The sequence below is a fragment of the Vanessa atalanta genome, chromosome 24, assembly GCF_905147765.1.
Source record: "Vanessa atalanta chromosome 24, ilVanAtal1.2, whole genome shotgun sequence".
Taxonomy (NCBI): Eukaryota; Metazoa; Arthropoda; class Insecta; order Lepidoptera; family Nymphalidae; genus Vanessa; species Vanessa atalanta.
This window is the reverse complement of record NC_061894.1, coordinates 7,026,062-7,043,434: the sequence shown is the minus strand read 5'-3', so window position 1 is coordinate 7,043,434 and position 17,373 is coordinate 7,026,062. Positions and strand designations below refer to the sequence as shown.

Here is a 17,373-nt window from a genome sequence, read left to right as displayed (position 1 = left end):
TGGTCGTAGCATATACATCGCGCTTCGCTCAACAGGTGTGTTAGAACATTATATGTATCTTATTTTACTTAATAGTTAACAATTGATTTCCTTCTTCGTATCGATTAAATTAAAAGTGTTTTGAATATATCTCTTTATATATCGACTGAAGTTTCTTTCACACGTAAATAAATAACTAAAAAGTTAACTAATGGTAAATAGCATTTCCAAATTTGTACCCCTCAGTGTTGCAACACCAATAAATATCTTTTAAAAATACTGCTCTTGGTGTGAAAATATTAACTAGTTTGTTTTTTTAGAGAATGTTTTATGTGGCAGCACTAAAACAATACATAATTGAATACGTCATCATCTTTAATAAGAAGTAATAAATAGATCCTTCTACTATGCCTATGGAATGTTGTGATTCAATATTGCTACTGTTTCATGTTAACATATTCATTTAAATTAAGAAATATATTCAAAACTGATTCACTTATATCTATTATATACTTAATCCTATATACATAAATGATTCGATTTTTAAAATATTTATTTCAGATTAAACGTCGTTATTACGAGTGTAATAAAACATTATCTGGAAGACAATTAAGAAAAAAAATATATAGAAAAACGAAATCATAAAATAAAAAACAAATTATTTGTACTTTAAAATAATATTTGCTTAGTATAAAATTATAATAATAGATTGAAAATGATATTAATTAGCATAATCCGTGGGCATTAAGTTATTTGAATAAAATATATCTAAAATATTTTTATGCTGTATACGTAATGTCAGTGTCGTATAAAATTTAATTTTAATTAAAAAAAACGGATATCCGGATAAACTGAGTGAGTGAGGAAAACACGAAGTATTGCTGTTTGAATGTGATGACTGGGAGGTACAACCCAGACTAACGCAAAATGTGCGGTTAGTACTTGTCTTCTTATTATATATAGTTTACAATATAAAACAATAACTGAGGTGATCTTACAGTAAATATTTAAATAGAAGTGCAATTATCAGGACCGGATTTAGGAGATCTGGCGATACACCCCCGAGGCTTCCCCAACTACAAAATCGTAACGATTTAATACACTCATTATACTATGCATAGTGAAACACAAATAAGTTAATTCTATGTGTTTGTTAAAGGATTAAATGAAATTAAAAACAGGATGACGATTGCGATTGCTGCTAGCACTCTTATCACAATTTGTACAGTAACTATTTTTTCATATTTGTATATAGTTAAGGCCTTAATGTTTTTAAGTTTATTTGGAAAATAATTAGTTAAATTAGACTTCTAAATCCGGTCCTGGCAATAATTTTGTCATGAATAGAACCTTATAATATTCTAGTTTCCAACAGATAACTATATAGTTTAATTATTGCTTATTTATTTGATGAGATCCGATTTTATATAAACACATAAAGACGTTACTTTTGATCTCAATTATTATGTTTTTTTTTAAATGATATTTCCTAATAAAGATAGAGTCCGTATCAAAATTACAATTGTAATCAATTGGTAAACTATTTTAAATCATATATAACGGTTCAATGGTATGTATTTCTATGACAAAGCAAAATATTTTATGAAAATGCTTATACATAAATACAATTATGAAATAAGCGATAAAAATAACGAAAATATCGAATTAAAAAGTAAATCATTAAACCTTTAGCTAAAAAGTAAGTTTGTAAATATTGAAAATAATACTGAAAGTATAAAAATACAGAAAAATAATTAGGCTTACGAATATATGAGTATTTTTTTTATATTTTAAACATTTATAGTCTAGCGCTAGACTCTCACACCTGATGCAAAATTATGATCATGATGAGGCTAAGGCAGAGCGCGCTTGTCTAGCAGATGCCTATTATTTTTTATATTTGAAATTTGTCTGAAATATTTTTAATAGACGCAACGTAACATTATCGCTGTTAAGTTGCAGCTTGATATTACATTGTTTAAATCTGTTCGAAAACAGAGAATACGTTTTTTTTTAAAGTGATAACTTGTTTTTGGAGGGTAAACCGCTTCGTTACGTAACGCGTTACGGCGAAAGTCTGGCTTCCCTTTCTCTTACGCATACGGCAGCAGTAGGCAGGTTCGTTCCCTCTCACTCTAACTCAGAGCGCTAGCCGTATAACGGACAGATTTTTATTTTAAGTTATCACTTCTGTATTTTATTATTTCAACGTATGTCTTATACGTGTAATTGAAATTTGTCTGAAATATTTAATAATCATACTTAAATAATTACAAAGCTACCACTTATGCTAACTAGCGATATCTACTGTATTTCCTGCCCTACATCACATTTTATTATTATTTATTTATTTAACTTCACATTAATAAATATATAAACCTTAGAACAAGAAGTGCAATAGAAATGTCATGAATGTAGAGAGTGTACACGCGTACGTTCGTTAAAATTACGTATTTTATTTATAGTGACGTAATGAAAAGAGCAAGGGTAACAAGTAGCATGCTTGTTATGAAAATAATTGTCCTAAGGCTGCGATTAAAAGCTTACAGATGACGGTTTTTAAATATTTATGTATTAGGCACCATATTTATTTAAACACAACTGTTCGGTATTTTTTAACTCCACTGTTTGTCAATCGACTTTTTTCATGAATTTATTAATTCATTGCTAAAGTTGTCAACCGAACCAAGTCAGTCCCTCTGTAGTTTATATTGGTAATTCTGCCTTACTAATCCTTAATTTACCATCATTTTTAAATAATTTGCTTTAACTTAATTATTACGATATATAATCTTCCGGCTAGAGTATAAACATGAGTCTTTAGAGATAGATATCTATCTATAAATATGTAATTTATCATTCATTCGTTGCTAACTTCACTTTGAACGAATGAACCTTAAATGAAAGTTATGTATATTAAATTTGTAATTAAACTTACTAATGTTTTATGTATCTGTTTAAATAAAATTATTATAAATAATTTAATAATTAATGAGCTGATTTGATATTGGAGACGGAGAGCGGTTACAGGAACTCAATTGTCAGTAGTTCTATTTAATGTGTACTCATTTAGTTTTCTAATATATTTTTCCTTAGTTACATCTATATTTAAATCTAGCGTAAATAAACTAGGCAAGTATAGGCGACGCTTGTGAGCATTACTATCGAAATTTATTGCGATTACTAAAGCTAGTAGTGATGCTAAAGTGCACCTTATTCCATTGATATAAGCGTTCAATTCCATCGTATCGTACTTATCCTATAAAATGCGTGATTATGTTCTCGATTAATTAAATACATATCGAATAATTTTCTTTAATACAAGCATACGGGTGGTTTAAGTATTCTAGATGAATTTTCATCTCAATTATGCAAACAAAATCAAAACGGTAGCCGATTCGGTTAATAGGATATAGAACTATTCACTTACAATCACAAACAGGGAGCGAACCCCCCCTTCATTAAAAATATATTTTTTTAATAAAATAAACTCAACAAATATAGTCGTATTTTTTTGCTGTCTCTACTCTTTAGTGCCTAACGCACACTGAGACATTGAAAGCGTGAGCGTTACTCACAAATACCAATCAACGTCGATAATTTGACGTGGAGTGCGTGCCTTCGTGAGTGAATAGATCTACGCTTGCGATCCGAAGTGGCTTTGCATGACTGACACTCTACTTCGAGACTTCAATTCATAATCTATGTGGTTACACGTGAACCTTCACCGAAGATTGCGAGCATGTTGTCGAATTTTCATTTCAATAATTTGTGTTTATCAACATCTGCCACATGGGCATCAACCAATCAGCAGTGCGTATTATTATTTACATTGCTTTAATGCAAGCCTCTTCAAAAGTATGTGTTTTTGCTTTGGAGTTTATGTAACCTCCACATCCATTTATTTATTGGAAAATTTCCAATGAATGCTAAAGCGAAAAAACTTCTTAAATGACGACACTTTTGATATACATTTTGTCAGGGCCGGATCTACCGTATGGCTTCTATAATATTCCGTAATATTAATTTTCATAAGTTCTACTTGCAATTTCATTATTTAATATTTTTTTAGATAACAATTATGTACCGGAAGAAATATCGTTCCAAACTTTATTTTTATATTAATTTATTTCATATAACGATGGAAATACTATTTTATTATTTTTAATTGTTTAAAACTTTAAGTATATTTGAGAGGAAACCAAAAGTCATCACGTTTATTGATATTAAATTAACATATGTATAATTCTTCATATATTAAAAACATTTCAAAAGAAGAAAATCTTAAACGCCAATATTGTACGTTTTGGGAAATTAACTTTAAAGTTAAGGTCATAAACCTCATTTTCCAAGAGTACAATTTTTGCGTTGCATCCTTTCTATGAACGATATATATTGTCTGTTTATACCATTAATGTTGGTATCAGGAAATCGTAGTAATGAGCTCTCTCTAGGTGAGTGATTAACATCATGATGTTTACCTGAGCGTTCACTCTTCCCCCCTCCTATGGTAAAATGGGAGAATGGGACAATTCGATACTTAAGTAATGTTTTAGGCACAAACAAAATATGTTCATAATACTATTTTTGTAAAATGTTGATGATGTCATTTATTTTTATTTGGGAATACTTGATATGCTTTGCAAATACTTTAATTTCTATCAACGATGATGGTTTCGTTACAAACATTGTAGAGACGAATTCATTTGAACGATAATAAAATATCCATACAGTACTTGCGTAAATTGGAACGTAATTATTGCGTCGTTTATTTTAAACTTGAGAAATAGTGTTGAACGATTTGAAAACAAGCGCGTTTTTGATCGAATTACGCAAGGCGATTGCTGTCTTAGCACTTAAACAATTAGGTATAAAGTCGTTTAAAAAACTTCTACAAATCCTAACTTGGATCAATTTCAACAACGTGTAGTATCATAATTTCAAATACTTTGACTCAGACGACTATACACACTCGACCACATTTCAAATCATCATACATCGAACACTATGCCACAACTATGAGGTTCATAGTCCCGAATAAATTATGTGAACGTACAAATACATCTAAACGTGAATTTTATAAGATTGCAAATTGAACCTTACTGTTGACTAAATACGGTTAAAATCCCGATCTATCCCGGTCGGCGTATGGGCGTTGGAGTTCTATCTTTTCTCAGCGGACACATGGTTACAATACGTGGTTCGTGATGCGGGGGGGTTCAAAAGCGCGCCTCGGGCGAGTGCGGCGAGCGCGACACGCCGGCCAGCCGCTCGCACACCGCCTCCAGCTGCGCGTCCAGCATCAGCGACGCGATCTGGTCGTCCGTCAGCATCTCCACGCTGGAACAGAGCGCGAGCGTCAGGTGGGCCTCGGGGTGGAGCGTCACCTACCTTATGGCGGCGGATATCGAGCGCACCTGGCCAGGCTGTCGGAGTCGGAGTAGCGCTCGTCGGAGGCGGAGGACGCGGCGTCGGGCGCGGGCGAGCGGCGCGCGCGCGGGCTGCGCGGCGCCGAGCCTGAGCCACGCCGCTCGCCGAACAGCGACAGCCCTGCGCGGGGTACACACGTGACCTCGGGAGGGGGCAGTCTCGTAACCCGACCGGGGAGAGTGCAGGCGCGGAACCGACGGCTCTACGTGCACACATCGGAGACCCAAATCCTACTTTGAGACTTCGAGCCGTTACTGAGAATGTTTCGATAGAAGAACACAGTAACCGTTTATCGATCTGACCTGGGGTTCGAACCCAGGACTTTGGGATCTGCGGTAGTATGCGAGCCCGTCCGGGTAGGTACCGCCCATTCATTACATATTCTACCACCAAACGGCAATACGTAATCGGTTGTCGGTGCATTAGCGTTGAAAAAAGTGGGTAATATTTATTACCAATATCTATAGGCAGTGGAGATCATTTACCGTCAGACGACCCATAACGTCGGAATAGAAGACCATAGTCATACCTACGACCTATTAGAATCGACCAAAGAGTGGAGATAGACTATAAATTATTCTTATAACATGCGATTTGCTAATAACTCAGCTATATTGTACACTACTGACAGTTCTCGATTAATATATCTTTATTTATGATACAATATGAATCCACTTACTTAACTTTTACTTATTAAGTATTTAGAAAATTGTTTAAACACATCAGTGATTATTAAATTTCTCATAATCTTAGCTACAACTGTTTGACTAAATTCACTGATCTTTGAACGCAAAAGAAGCACCAGATCTCATCACCGAGACGCGACTCACCCTGGAACATCTCCTTGACCTTCTCGCCGGTGTCGTGCAGCAGCGCGTCGAGGCTGGGCCGGCGGCCGTGGCGCAGGTGCGCGCGCAGCGCGGCGTCGCGGGCGTCGCGCGCGTCGCGGGCGCGCGGGATGATGCGGCGCGGGGACGCGGCCGACGCGCGGCACGACGGCGGGCTGGGGGGGGACTTGTCGGGCGACGAGCGCGGCCGGAGCGAGCACTTTTCGAAACTTATCTGTGGAGAGTGCGGTCCGCATCAGCTGGCTTAAATCGCACATCATCATCCAGACTCCTATGACCCTCGAGTCGTCATAAATATCCAAAGCAAACGAGCCCCCACCCTCCGTTATGCAATACGAGAACAGTCCCCGATTTGAAATAAATCAACAGCATAGTTAGTCAAGAAACGGAAACAGCCGCCTGACCTCCTCGGGGCTGGAGTAGTCGAGGTCGATCTCGGTCCAGGTGTCGGGGTCGCTGCGGTCCACCCTGCGCAGCCACTCGCGCACGTGCTCGTCGTTGTTGTGCGCACACAGCTCCTCCAGCGTCTCGCTCGCGTTGGACTCGCTCGCAGTGTCCGTTATTGTTGAGCGATCGATGTCTGGAAATTGTAAACGGAATTATGGCTGTATATATAATCTGTAAATCTTATTAATGTAATTAATTCGTGCTCGGATGGTAACCATGAGATGAATGTAATTCTGTTTACATATGTATCCATTAATCCCAAGAACAGAACAGTCTTTTTATCAGAAATCGAAATCATAGTAGGCTTTTACAAGCACTTTGGAATCGCATTAAATTTTACTCAGAGGTGTATTAAACGTAAAGCCTCTTTATGCCCGCTTGTACTGTTTCTGTTCTTAGAAACGACATTTTTTGTTCTATAAAAACAATAAAGTTAAAATTGCACGTGCCTTTTAGGACCGAATAATTGTTGACAATCAATTTAGTCAAGTACGATACGATTATTACCGATTTTTGTCGATGTACAATGTTTTTCCTGAAATCTTATACGCTCTTAGGCGCTTCTTCTATATGAAGTGGGGATATTTGGGATTCAAACTGGCTCCCCCCTCTGTGTGGGACTCGTCGGTGCTTAGAACGTCTGGTTCGCCCCACACCAAAATACCCACTAAATAAGCAGCAGTACCCAATCCATCATGGACAGCATGATTGCGCATGCTACTTTGACACCCCGAACTATATTTTGTAAGTGGTAGTGCCACACTGCATACCTTCGGGTTGCAGCCGAATGGGCCGGCACGCCCGGGGAAGTACCACTCTCTCACTTAAAATCGGCGTGAAATGTTAGCTATGCTACCGCGTTTCGTCTGGTATGTGAGAGTCTCGGAGGCCCGATCCCCCCCCCAAACATGATGGTTGTGTAGAATTTGGTTACATTACCCCAGAAGGGTACCATCAGCGACTGCGGTGGAGAATCCCTCTCTGAGCATCCATGCTCAGGACGTACACCACCTGAGCAGGGATGCCCAGGCTGCCCTCCGAATTCTGGGGGGGGGCAATTTTGCGCTCGCCACTGTTCGGGGCAAGCGAAGCAGGCATCATAAGGCAACCCCTACCACCCTCACTGTGGACTTCTGCAACATAAGGGGACTCAACTCGAACTTGAACGCCGTTCACTTTCACCATGAAACGGCGAAGCCGGCCTTGCTCTTTCTTACCGAGACTCAGATATCTTCTCCTGCCGATACGACTTTTCTTTCCTACCCCGGGTATAAATTGGAACATTCCTTTGTACCACGAGCTGGGGTGTGCGTGCACGTCAGAGATGATATCTGCTCTCGACGCCTCGGCAGCCTTGAAGGACAGGACCTATCGATTATCTGGCTGCGTGTAGATTGTGACGACCATCCGCGAATCTACGCTTGCCTTTATAGGTCCCATAGCGGTAATGCCGAAACCGACCGACTGGTTGAGCACGTTCAAATGGCTACAGATTCCGTACTGCAGCAGATCCCATCCGCAGAGATCGTGGTTCTTGGTGATTTTAATGCCCACCATGCCGAATGGCTTGGATCACGTACTACCGATCATGCGGGTAGATCTGTTCTCGACTTCGCTTTAGCATATGTTTTGAAACAACTGGTTACCTCGCCAACGCGAATACCGGACATGGAGGATCATACACCTTCCCTGTTGGACCTTCTGCTGACTTCTCATCCGGATAGCTATCAGGTTATCGTCGATCCCCCTCTGGGCTCGTCGGACCACTGTCTCGTTCGGAGTACAGTTCCGGTTACGCGGTACTCACGGCCTCGTTTCATGGGCTGCCGCCGCGTGTGGCACTACAAGTCAGCGGATGGGGATGGGATGGGGTCCTTCTTTGCCTCCTACCCATGGGGGCAGGTTTGTTTCTCGCTGGATGATCCGAGCGTTATTGCCGACTCTGTTGCCGTTGTGGTGCTTCAGGGTATGGAACTGTTCATTCCGTATTCTGCGTCCCAGCCCTGGTTTGGTCGTTTCTGCAAAACGGCCTCACGCCGAAAATGGGAACGTTACCATGACTGGGCTAACGCATCGGCGTCTCGTGATGTAAAGACCAGCGCATTCAGAAAGGAATATAACTCTGCCTCTAGGTCCTTCAAAAATGTGATTGCTAAGACGAAGACGGAGTACATTGGCAGAATTGGCGAGAGACTGATGCGTCTCCCTTCAGGAACACGTGCATTCTGGTCTCTCGCTAAGGCTGTTCTTGGGAATTTCTGTCAGCCTTCCTTTCCATCTCTGCACAAGGACGGTGAGTCATTGGCCCATACCGCGAAGGAGAAAGCTGATCTTTTAGGCTCTCTCTTCGCGTCGAATTCGACTCTGGATGACCAAGAAAATTCACCACCAACAATCCCGTGATGTGATACCACCAACAATCCCGCGATGTGATACTACGATGCCGGAGGTTAAATTCCTGAAAAGTGCAGTTCGTAAAGCACTTTTTTCGTTGGACATTCATAAGTCGAGTGGACCCGATGGCATCCCTCCAATCGTGCTACAGACATGTGCTCCCGAGTTGGCACCGATCTTAACGCGTCTTTTCCGGCAATCTTACGCATTAGGCGTCGTCCCGATCTCCTGGAAGACTGCTTTGGTGCATCCGATTCCCAAAAAGGGTAACCGCTCAGACCCGTCCAATTATAGGCCTATATCTATCACCCCCTTGTTCTCCAAGGTAATGGAGTCCATTGTAAACTGTCAGCTCCTGCGGTATCTAGAGGAGTACCAGCTGATTAGTGACCGCCAGTACGGTTTCCGTCGGGGTCACTCAGCCGGTGATCTTCTAGTTTACCTTACTCATAATTGGGCGGAAGCAGTTGAGAGCAAGGGGGAGGCATTAGCAGCCAGTCTGGACATAGAGAAGGCCTTCGATCGCGTGTGGCACAAAGCGCTTCTTTCGAAGCTTCCTTCCTATGGGCTTCCCGGGAAATTATGCAATTGAATTACCAGCTTTTTGGCAGATCGGAGCATCAAGGTCGTTGTCGACGGTGCATGCTCCGACCAAAAATTCGTCAACGCTGGTGTTCCACAAGTGGTGGTCACGTTCTGTGACCTACTCTGTTTCTTCTGCATATCAATGACTTGTTGTAAATCAGGAACATTCACTGCTATGCAGACGACAGTACCTTTGACACCTCTTACATCGGCCGTGCTAATATTTCTCGGGAAAACGTCGAAGAAAACCGAAACAAACTTGTGTCTGAAATCGAGTCTTCGTTAAACGAAGTCTCGAACTGGCTAAACCTAGTCCATTTCAACCCCAAAAAGACGCAAGTTTGCGCGTTAACCGCCAAAAAAACACCATTCGTCGTATCTCCACGATTCGAGAACATTCCGTTAGCCGCCACAGCTAGTATCGGAATACTTGGCGTTGATGTTTCGAGCCTCGTTCAGTTCCGCGGTCAACTGGAAGGCAAAGCCAAATTGGCATCAAAAAAGCTTGGTGTGCTCAGCAAGGCAAGACAGTATTTCACGTCGGCCCATCACCTAAGACTATACAAGGCGCAAATTCGGCCTCACATGGAGTACTGCTCTCACCTCTGGGCGGGTGCTCCCCAGTACCAGCTCCTTCCATTTGACCGTATCCAACGTAGAGCAGCTCGAATTATCAACGATCAAGCCCTTTCTGATCTGCTTGATCCTTTGGCTTTGCGTAGAGATGTTGGATTACTCTGCATCTTCTACCGAATTTTCCACGGGGAGTGTTGCGAGGAATTGTTTGGATTAATCGCGGCAGCTGAATTTCACCTTCGGACATCTCGTCAAAATTCTAAATTTCACCCGCACCACTTAGATGTCCGTAAATCCACAACAGCGCGATTTTTAAGGCATTTTCTGCCTCGCACAACCACTCTGTGGAAACAGCTTTCGTCGGCGGTTTTTCCGAACCGATACGACTTGGGAACCTTCAAGAAAAGAGCGTACTTATTTCTTAAAGGCCGGCAACGCACTTGTAACCCCCCTGGTGTTGCAGATGTCCATGGGAGGTGGTAATCACTTTCCATCAAGTGAGCCTCCTGCTCGTTTGCCACCTATAACATAATAAAAATATATATAAAGGCTCACTTATAACTTACTAAGCCAAAAATCATACCATTCTTTGCCGACTGTCTTCTAGATCTATGTCGATGTATTTCATCAGATATTCTCTCCAAGTTTCTGAGAGCTGTTGAATACTTTTGCTTAGCTTCCGCGACTTGCTCCTCCAAAGTCTGGATCCTTGCCTTCTGAGCTTCCAGTGCGGCGTTTATACGAGCTTTCTCTTCAAAGTACGGTCTGAAAGAGTTGTTGATTAATATTCCAAAGTAAATATAGTAAATTCCAACGGTAGGAGAAAACATAAATAAACAGCTTTGACATTGAAATACTATTACGCATTGATAATTGGCAAAGTTATTTTTGCAAAATTATTGTGGCTAAATGTAGTATAAAATAATAAATATGTAAAAATGTAATAACTAAGAACTGGTTGTTGTACATAATATATCAATATGTATATCTAAGGTTTATGTTCACCCTCTCTGCCATTGGCATATACTATAGATAGGATATCGTTAAAGGAAATTTAATATATTGTTAGGAAATAGGATTAAAAACTAGCAGCACAAGTGACGTGCCTATAAAACGGTTTATGATGGGCAATGGTTTCGGACCAACTACGTTCTAAGCCGAGATGCGATCTCATAGGAGACAGCCACAGCCTGAGACTCTTTTTAACAGAGTCGATTTCAAACAAAGTTTTGTTCTGATTCTCGTTGACGTGTTCTCGAGAAATATTAGCGCGGACTGACACGGCGTTTACAATGCAGTCGTATCTATAGAAGTGAATGTTACTAATTTACGATATGTCATTGATATGCAGAAGGAATATAGTAGGTGATAGTACGCAGCCCTGTGGAACACCAGAATTGAATTTTAGATCAGAGCATACACCAGACAGACACCGATCGATGCTCCGATCTGCCAAAAAGTTGGCGAACGTGTTATTTTAACACAATCAACAATAAATCTTAATTAAATTCCTCTTTTATTTTGACTTAAATTTCATAATATGCAATTTCCAAATTCATGCTATTATCTAATCACAAGCAAATTAAGGTGAAAAGAATAAAGTGCTTATATGCAAAATAAATGTGTAAAAAATATACCAAACTGGACGCGACGTCGCCGCGTGCCTGAAAGAGAAATGTGCAAACTAAACAAGCAAAGAAATAGATCGGCTTAGAATGAGTATTAGTGCTCTAAAATCTAAGCTACTGACGAAGCGAGACTTAAGAAGTTTTAATATCAATTAAATATAGATATTATATATTAATTTTAGCGTCACTGCCATTTATCGAGTTAAAAATAATTTGTGCTAATACACTCCGTTTCATGCGAATTTAAATTCTATATTCGAAAAACTATATAGCTTAAAATTGGACCGGAATTGTTGACCGTGCAGAAATATTCCAATCCAATGAAATAAAAATTTGTAATATTTTATTTATTAGTACAATTTATAAGAGAAACACGATTTTTATACTGGCAACATTCGTTGCATGTCTTTGCCACTATAAAAAAAACTGTTTTAGTTTAATGTCATTAGTTTTCCTGTGTGTTGGAATATTTCTGCACAACAAATGCAACCAGTTTATGTTTACAGTGTATTTTTCTTTTTTTTGTTATTTTCAATAGCAATGTTCATGCATGTGAAATTATTACTATTAATTAATAATGGTTTCTCTTTTTAAATGGCTCAAGCTGTTTTTTATTCTTTTTAATAAAATTTCAACTAGCATTAGATCATTCGAGAATAAATGTGATATATCACCAGTACCCTTACCGTGACTTGGCTATGTGTCGTTTTAAGCCATTCTGTAGCTGCTGGACTAGCGTAGCGGCCGCCCTGTGTGTCGCGGCTTTAGACCGCTGCGTCACCGTGGCACACGCACGGTCTGACTCTGCCTTTATAATAAATATCTTGTCAGGTTTTGAAGTAACTATTATTGGAGAGGATTAATTAGGTCGTGGCCTATAGGCAATAAACTACTCGAAGCCGTATTATTCTTTTCTAGATTCTACAAATATATAATTTTTTAACGCAACGAAATGTTATTGATAATTACGACGTTTTTTGTTCTATACGAAGGTGCGCCATCGACTGAGTTCCCAAGGTCGGTGACGCATTGGTAATTAGAAGAATGATTAATATTTCTAGAAGAAGAATATGTTAAAGTACTGAAGTTTATAAATTAATTGTTTGTCTTCTATAGATTTTTTTGATATTTGATGATAATGTTACATTATAAAACCGGCCGGCCGGTTAGAGAGCGGTTCTATGGCTGTATAAGAAAAAAAAATGAAAACGTAAACATTCTATCCCCACTAATGTATACTATTTAATATTAAAAAAAAACATTAAAAAGAGGTTTCATCATTTTGGCGCCAAATTTAGATTGAGTGACTTGCAGTTTACAATTTAATGATGTCAAAAAAAAAAAGTCTGTCATATGTTTCGAACATCCTAAAACATCTTTTGAATAAACAAGAAGGTTTGCGGGAGACCCACTAGTTATTAAAAAAATTAAAAAAAATCTTAGACTATTTAATCACCATAAGTGATTCGATGATGGATTTATACTCAATTTTCCATAAGATGTACTGATATCTTGATACTCGGAAAAAGCAACGAATTAGAAACCCAGGAAATTAAAAATTTAGAATTGAGGTGACAAATAATCACTTTTATTTTAAATAACAATTACTAGAAAAACCAAAATATGGCATATAGACTAAAAACATTGTTATTCGAAATATGTAGTAGAGCATATTTCCAGTTAACTATGATTTTTTTTTTCTGTCATTTGACTTAGTGTGCGTGTGATGTATATAGAGATTCTGAGCGTAGCAATACAACTCACACAAGCAGTTCACATTGCACACATGCACTTTATATAAGAATCTCCATATAAAAGTTTTTTTTTATTGATGTCGTACCTGGTTAACACGATGTGTTGCGTGATTGAGCATCTCCTGCCACGCGGGATCGAGTGTGAGACCACCTGAACCTTCCGCGAGTCTCGCCAAGCCTTGCTCTGCCAAGTAGACCATTTCACGAGCCGCGGCATGGGCGCTGTTCGCTTTGTCATACGCAAGGTTGGCTGTTTGCAGCTCTTGCGAGGTCTGAAGAACGATATACAAATAAAAAAAAAAACAAGAGGAATGAAGTTGCTTTCGCTCAATTGTTAGTAAAATAACAAAAAATACAGTTTAAATAATATTATATAAAACCGAACTTAAAAAAATAGAACTAAATTCTTATTTAAATACGTAATATATACGAAAAGCAACTTTGTTACAAGCGAGTGTCTCATCCTCCTGTTTTTATTATTTTATATCTTCGGCCACAATAATACCAATTCTTTTGTATTATAAAGAAAAGATTTTGTAAATTATAATAAATATTGATGTATGTTCTAAACATAACAATAGATCTTATTGTGAAACATTATGTACATAATGTAACTGGTCACAGGAATATAAAAGTAAAAAAAAAAAAATGGAATAATTAAAATGATCAGGAATGTGCCTTGATAAATAACTTATTATTAAACTCAACAGCTTAGATAAGCTGGGAATGACAAGCTAGAAAAAAAAAAGAAACACATGCAATGAAATTCTCTTAAATATCTTTACACGATTTTTACTAGATATTATTTTGATTGCTATATAATTTTGAACTTTCGTTTGTTTTTAATTTTTTTATCTGTGCTTTGTTTACCTATCTGTTAAATATAGATAATGTAAATCCGATGTCAGCTTAAGGCAACTGAATTTTACCACTGAATTTTATTTTTTTATATAGCAGTGAATTTTTGTTACAAATAAATAATTAATTGAATGTTATCATTAAGCTCTCCAATATTTGTAACCTATTAATCTTATATGTCGTCTGTTTATATGTGATGTTGGTAGAATGTTTTGCGCACTAGCATAGACACATGAGTAAAAAAAGGAAGCATAAGTAAATTTAGAACAACATTTTTTAATTATTATCTAGTTTCAGTCTGCGTGTTATGGGTACGATCTTGAGTTTTAGGTATATAATAAAGCTATCTTTCTTTTGTTCAAGCTTGATTTATTCAAAATTTAATCAATTTTAGTTCAGTATTAGAGCTGTTACAGCTGAGTGTTACTATAGATATATCTTTTGTAAATTTGTGTGTATATTGCTAATACTTACAATATTAGCTCGAAATCTACCTTCATAGTAAGGACGTGCTTTGTGTACACTTGTGCCAAGTTTCTTTGTTAGTTGCTGTATTCGCAGATGGCCTTCTGCGAGAAGTCGACGGAAGGCAAGACGTGCCTCGTCTAACTCAACTTCGAGTCTATTTATTTCATCTGTTGCTGTATTAAGCCTCTCTAACTCAATCTGAGAAGGAAAAGCATAAACTAAGAATGTAAATTAATAAGTAACATCTTTTTTATTTTTTTATTAAAAATTCTAGTTAATTCAAAACAATATAGGGTAAGTACGCAGTATATAAAAGTACTTGCTATAATATATTGTTGTTTTTTTTTAATATTATTGGTATTTGTGGTAATAGTAATATATTTTTAATCCAATAAGAAAATAATGAATAAAACATTTTGTTGTAACAAACTCCGTTTTTGGACATAGGAGATAAAGTTTTATAAACAAATATTTCTTTATTAATTAAAATACCCATAAATAAATAAATAATTGCATAACAACTTCGTTCTTTCTTATTCATTCGTTTATTTTTATCATAACTAACTTCTTCCGCGTATTTATATCAATTGATCAAGATGACCACCTACAATAAAAAATAATCTATTCCTTGCAGAGTAGTTTAAAGTAATTTATACTATCGATTATTTTACCTGTACTCGAGGATCTAGTGTTTCAGAGCATTCAGCGGCACTATCGCTCATTGTCTCTCAAATAACATACATTTTAGCCAAAGTTACATTCAATGTAAAACTTTATACACGGTTTATTGCTATTGTTCAGTGGAACTTTTCAACGCCATCGCTAAAAAGCGAATATTGGGCACAAAAATTAATATACAAAGCCTCGTTCCGCCTGCGGATTTGCTTATTGTTGTTGTCTATAGTCTATGGTAAACGTCAAGTTTGAATTTATTGCCACTTAATGATGTTCTAAATAGTTTTTCTTCAATGAATATGTTAAATTTTATAAATACTTCAGATTACACTAATTAAATGTTTTATCGCTACCCATTCATTTAAGGTGTATTTTTTTGTGATAGAAGGTACCTTACTGGTTTTTTTTTTAAGAAACACGTAAACTAATGAAATACGTAACTAATCGTCTTTAGCAACACTGTCACTTTCCAAAGTGACCGTCTGTCAAGCAAGTGACAGTTGTTGTCGTTGTCTCGCCTCTCGCATCAAATTGCAAACATAACTTTTTAGCTTTACTGAAAACGATATTTAAAAATGGTATAAACATTACTTTTCTTAATAACTCTTTAATTTACTCGTGAATACATCGTTTTATGTTTCAGGCGACAGAAGTAGAGGAAACTATCAAAAGAATTCAAGCCCACAAAGGTGTAATCGGTGTCGTCATCGTAAATCACGAAGGTTTGATCAATTTATTCATTACCTTAGTAACTTGTCATAATATTGATCCATTATCTAAATAACTTAATAAAATATTGTTTACATTATGACTTTAACCATAGGTAATACTTTTCGCAGGCATTCCAATTAAGAGTTCTTTGGATAACGCGACTTCTGTTCTATATGCTGGATTGATCGGTCAACTTACAGAAAAAGCTAAAAATGTTGTCCGTGAAATGGTAACTTAAAATTTCATCTTATTACAAATGCTTGTTTTATTATTATAGCCTATGTTATTCTATTTAATATCTAAAATACATATCAAATCGACTGCTGATAAAATCTACTTTCCTAAATTTTCAGGATTCTACAAATGAGCTTACATTTTTAAGAGCGAGAAGTAGAAGGCACGAGATATTGATTGCACCGGATCGGGAATTCATATTAATAGTCATTCAGAACACATCAGACTAGTCTGTTTATTTATAAGATCAATTAAGCTTAAATGTAATTTTCTTCGCAATTATAGTATTGCACCAACATTCTGAAGCCACAGAACAATGTCTCTTGTCTGACCACTTGATATTACCTTGGGATACTTATTTGTTTGTAGTCCATTATAGTGCAACACTAACTACTTCTTGTGGCTTTACCTTCAGTAATTGAGTATGCTATGCTTTTAATATGTATATCTCAATAGCCATGATGCTCCGAAAGATCAGTGCTATTTAAAATTAAATTTGGTACAGTGAAATTTTAAGCATATATTGTTACTTGATAAATAATTTAAAAAATATATCTTTTCTGTGCATTTTTGTGCAGACAACATTGCTTTTTTTTTTAATTACCTTGTTCTCAAAACTGAAGTGGGAAAACAGATGAATTTATGTTTTTAAACTGGGCATTATAATATTTTTGTGAATAAAGATATTGTATAATGTATATTATTTAAAAAGTAATCGATCTTCGGTTTTATATTCCCATTGAGATTTGTATAGAAATTTTCATATTCATTTATTTATGTTCTCAT

General features: G+C 37.2%; 2 protein-coding genes across 2 annotated transcripts; one reads left to right on the top strand and one right to left on the bottom strand.

Annotated features, from left to right (window-relative positions):
* Positions 1 to 2,935: 2,935 nt before the first annotated feature.
* On the bottom strand, positions 2,936 to 15,834 carry LOC125073335 (guanine nucleotide exchange factor rei-2-like). The gene is made up of 9 exons (XM_047684122.1): positions 15,639 to 15,834; positions 14,974 to 15,165; positions 13,728 to 13,913; positions 12,574 to 12,695; positions 10,843 to 11,024; positions 6,662 to 6,837; positions 6,240 to 6,471; positions 5,397 to 5,529; positions 2,936 to 5,319 (listed from the first exon to the last, which is right to left on the bottom strand). The coding sequence occupies exons 1-9, from the start codon at positions 15,687 to 15,689 to the stop codon at positions 5,199 to 5,201; spliced, it is 1,395 nt and encodes a 464-aa protein (XP_047540078.1). The 5' UTR covers positions 15,690 to 15,834; the 3' UTR covers positions 2,936 to 5,198.
* A 284-nt stretch (positions 15,835 to 16,118) lies between these two features.
* On the top strand, positions 16,119 to 17,373 carry LOC125073386 (dynein light chain roadblock-type 2-like). The gene is made up of 4 exons (XM_047684199.1): positions 16,119 to 16,220; positions 16,286 to 16,364; positions 16,482 to 16,582; positions 16,707 to 17,373. The coding sequence occupies exons 1-4, from the start codon at positions 16,218 to 16,220 to the stop codon at positions 16,815 to 16,817; spliced, it is 294 nt and encodes a 97-aa protein (XP_047540155.1). The 5' UTR covers positions 16,119 to 16,217; the 3' UTR covers positions 16,818 to 17,373.

Coding starts and splice junctions, on each gene's coding strand:
- LOC125073335 (XM_047684122.1), bottom strand. CDS start 15,689: ATGAGCGATAGTGCCGCTGAATGCTCTGAAACACTAGATCCTCGAGTA. Junction 15,166..15,638: donor CACTAGATCCTCGAGTACAG/GTAAAATAATCG, acceptor TTTCCTTCTCAG/ATTGAGTTAGAGAGGCTTAA. Junction 6,838..10,842: donor AAGACAGTCGGCAAAGAATG/GTATGATTTTTG, acceptor TACAATTTCCAG/ACATCGATCGCTCAACAATA.
- LOC125073386 (XM_047684199.1), top strand. Junction 16,365..16,481: donor CGTCATCGTAAATCACGAAG/GTTTGATCAATT, acceptor TACTTTTCGCAG/GCATTCCAATTAAGAGTTCT. Junction 16,583..16,706: donor AAAATGTTGTCCGTGAAATG/GTAACTTAAAAT, acceptor CTAAATTTTCAG/GATTCTACAAATGAGCTTAC.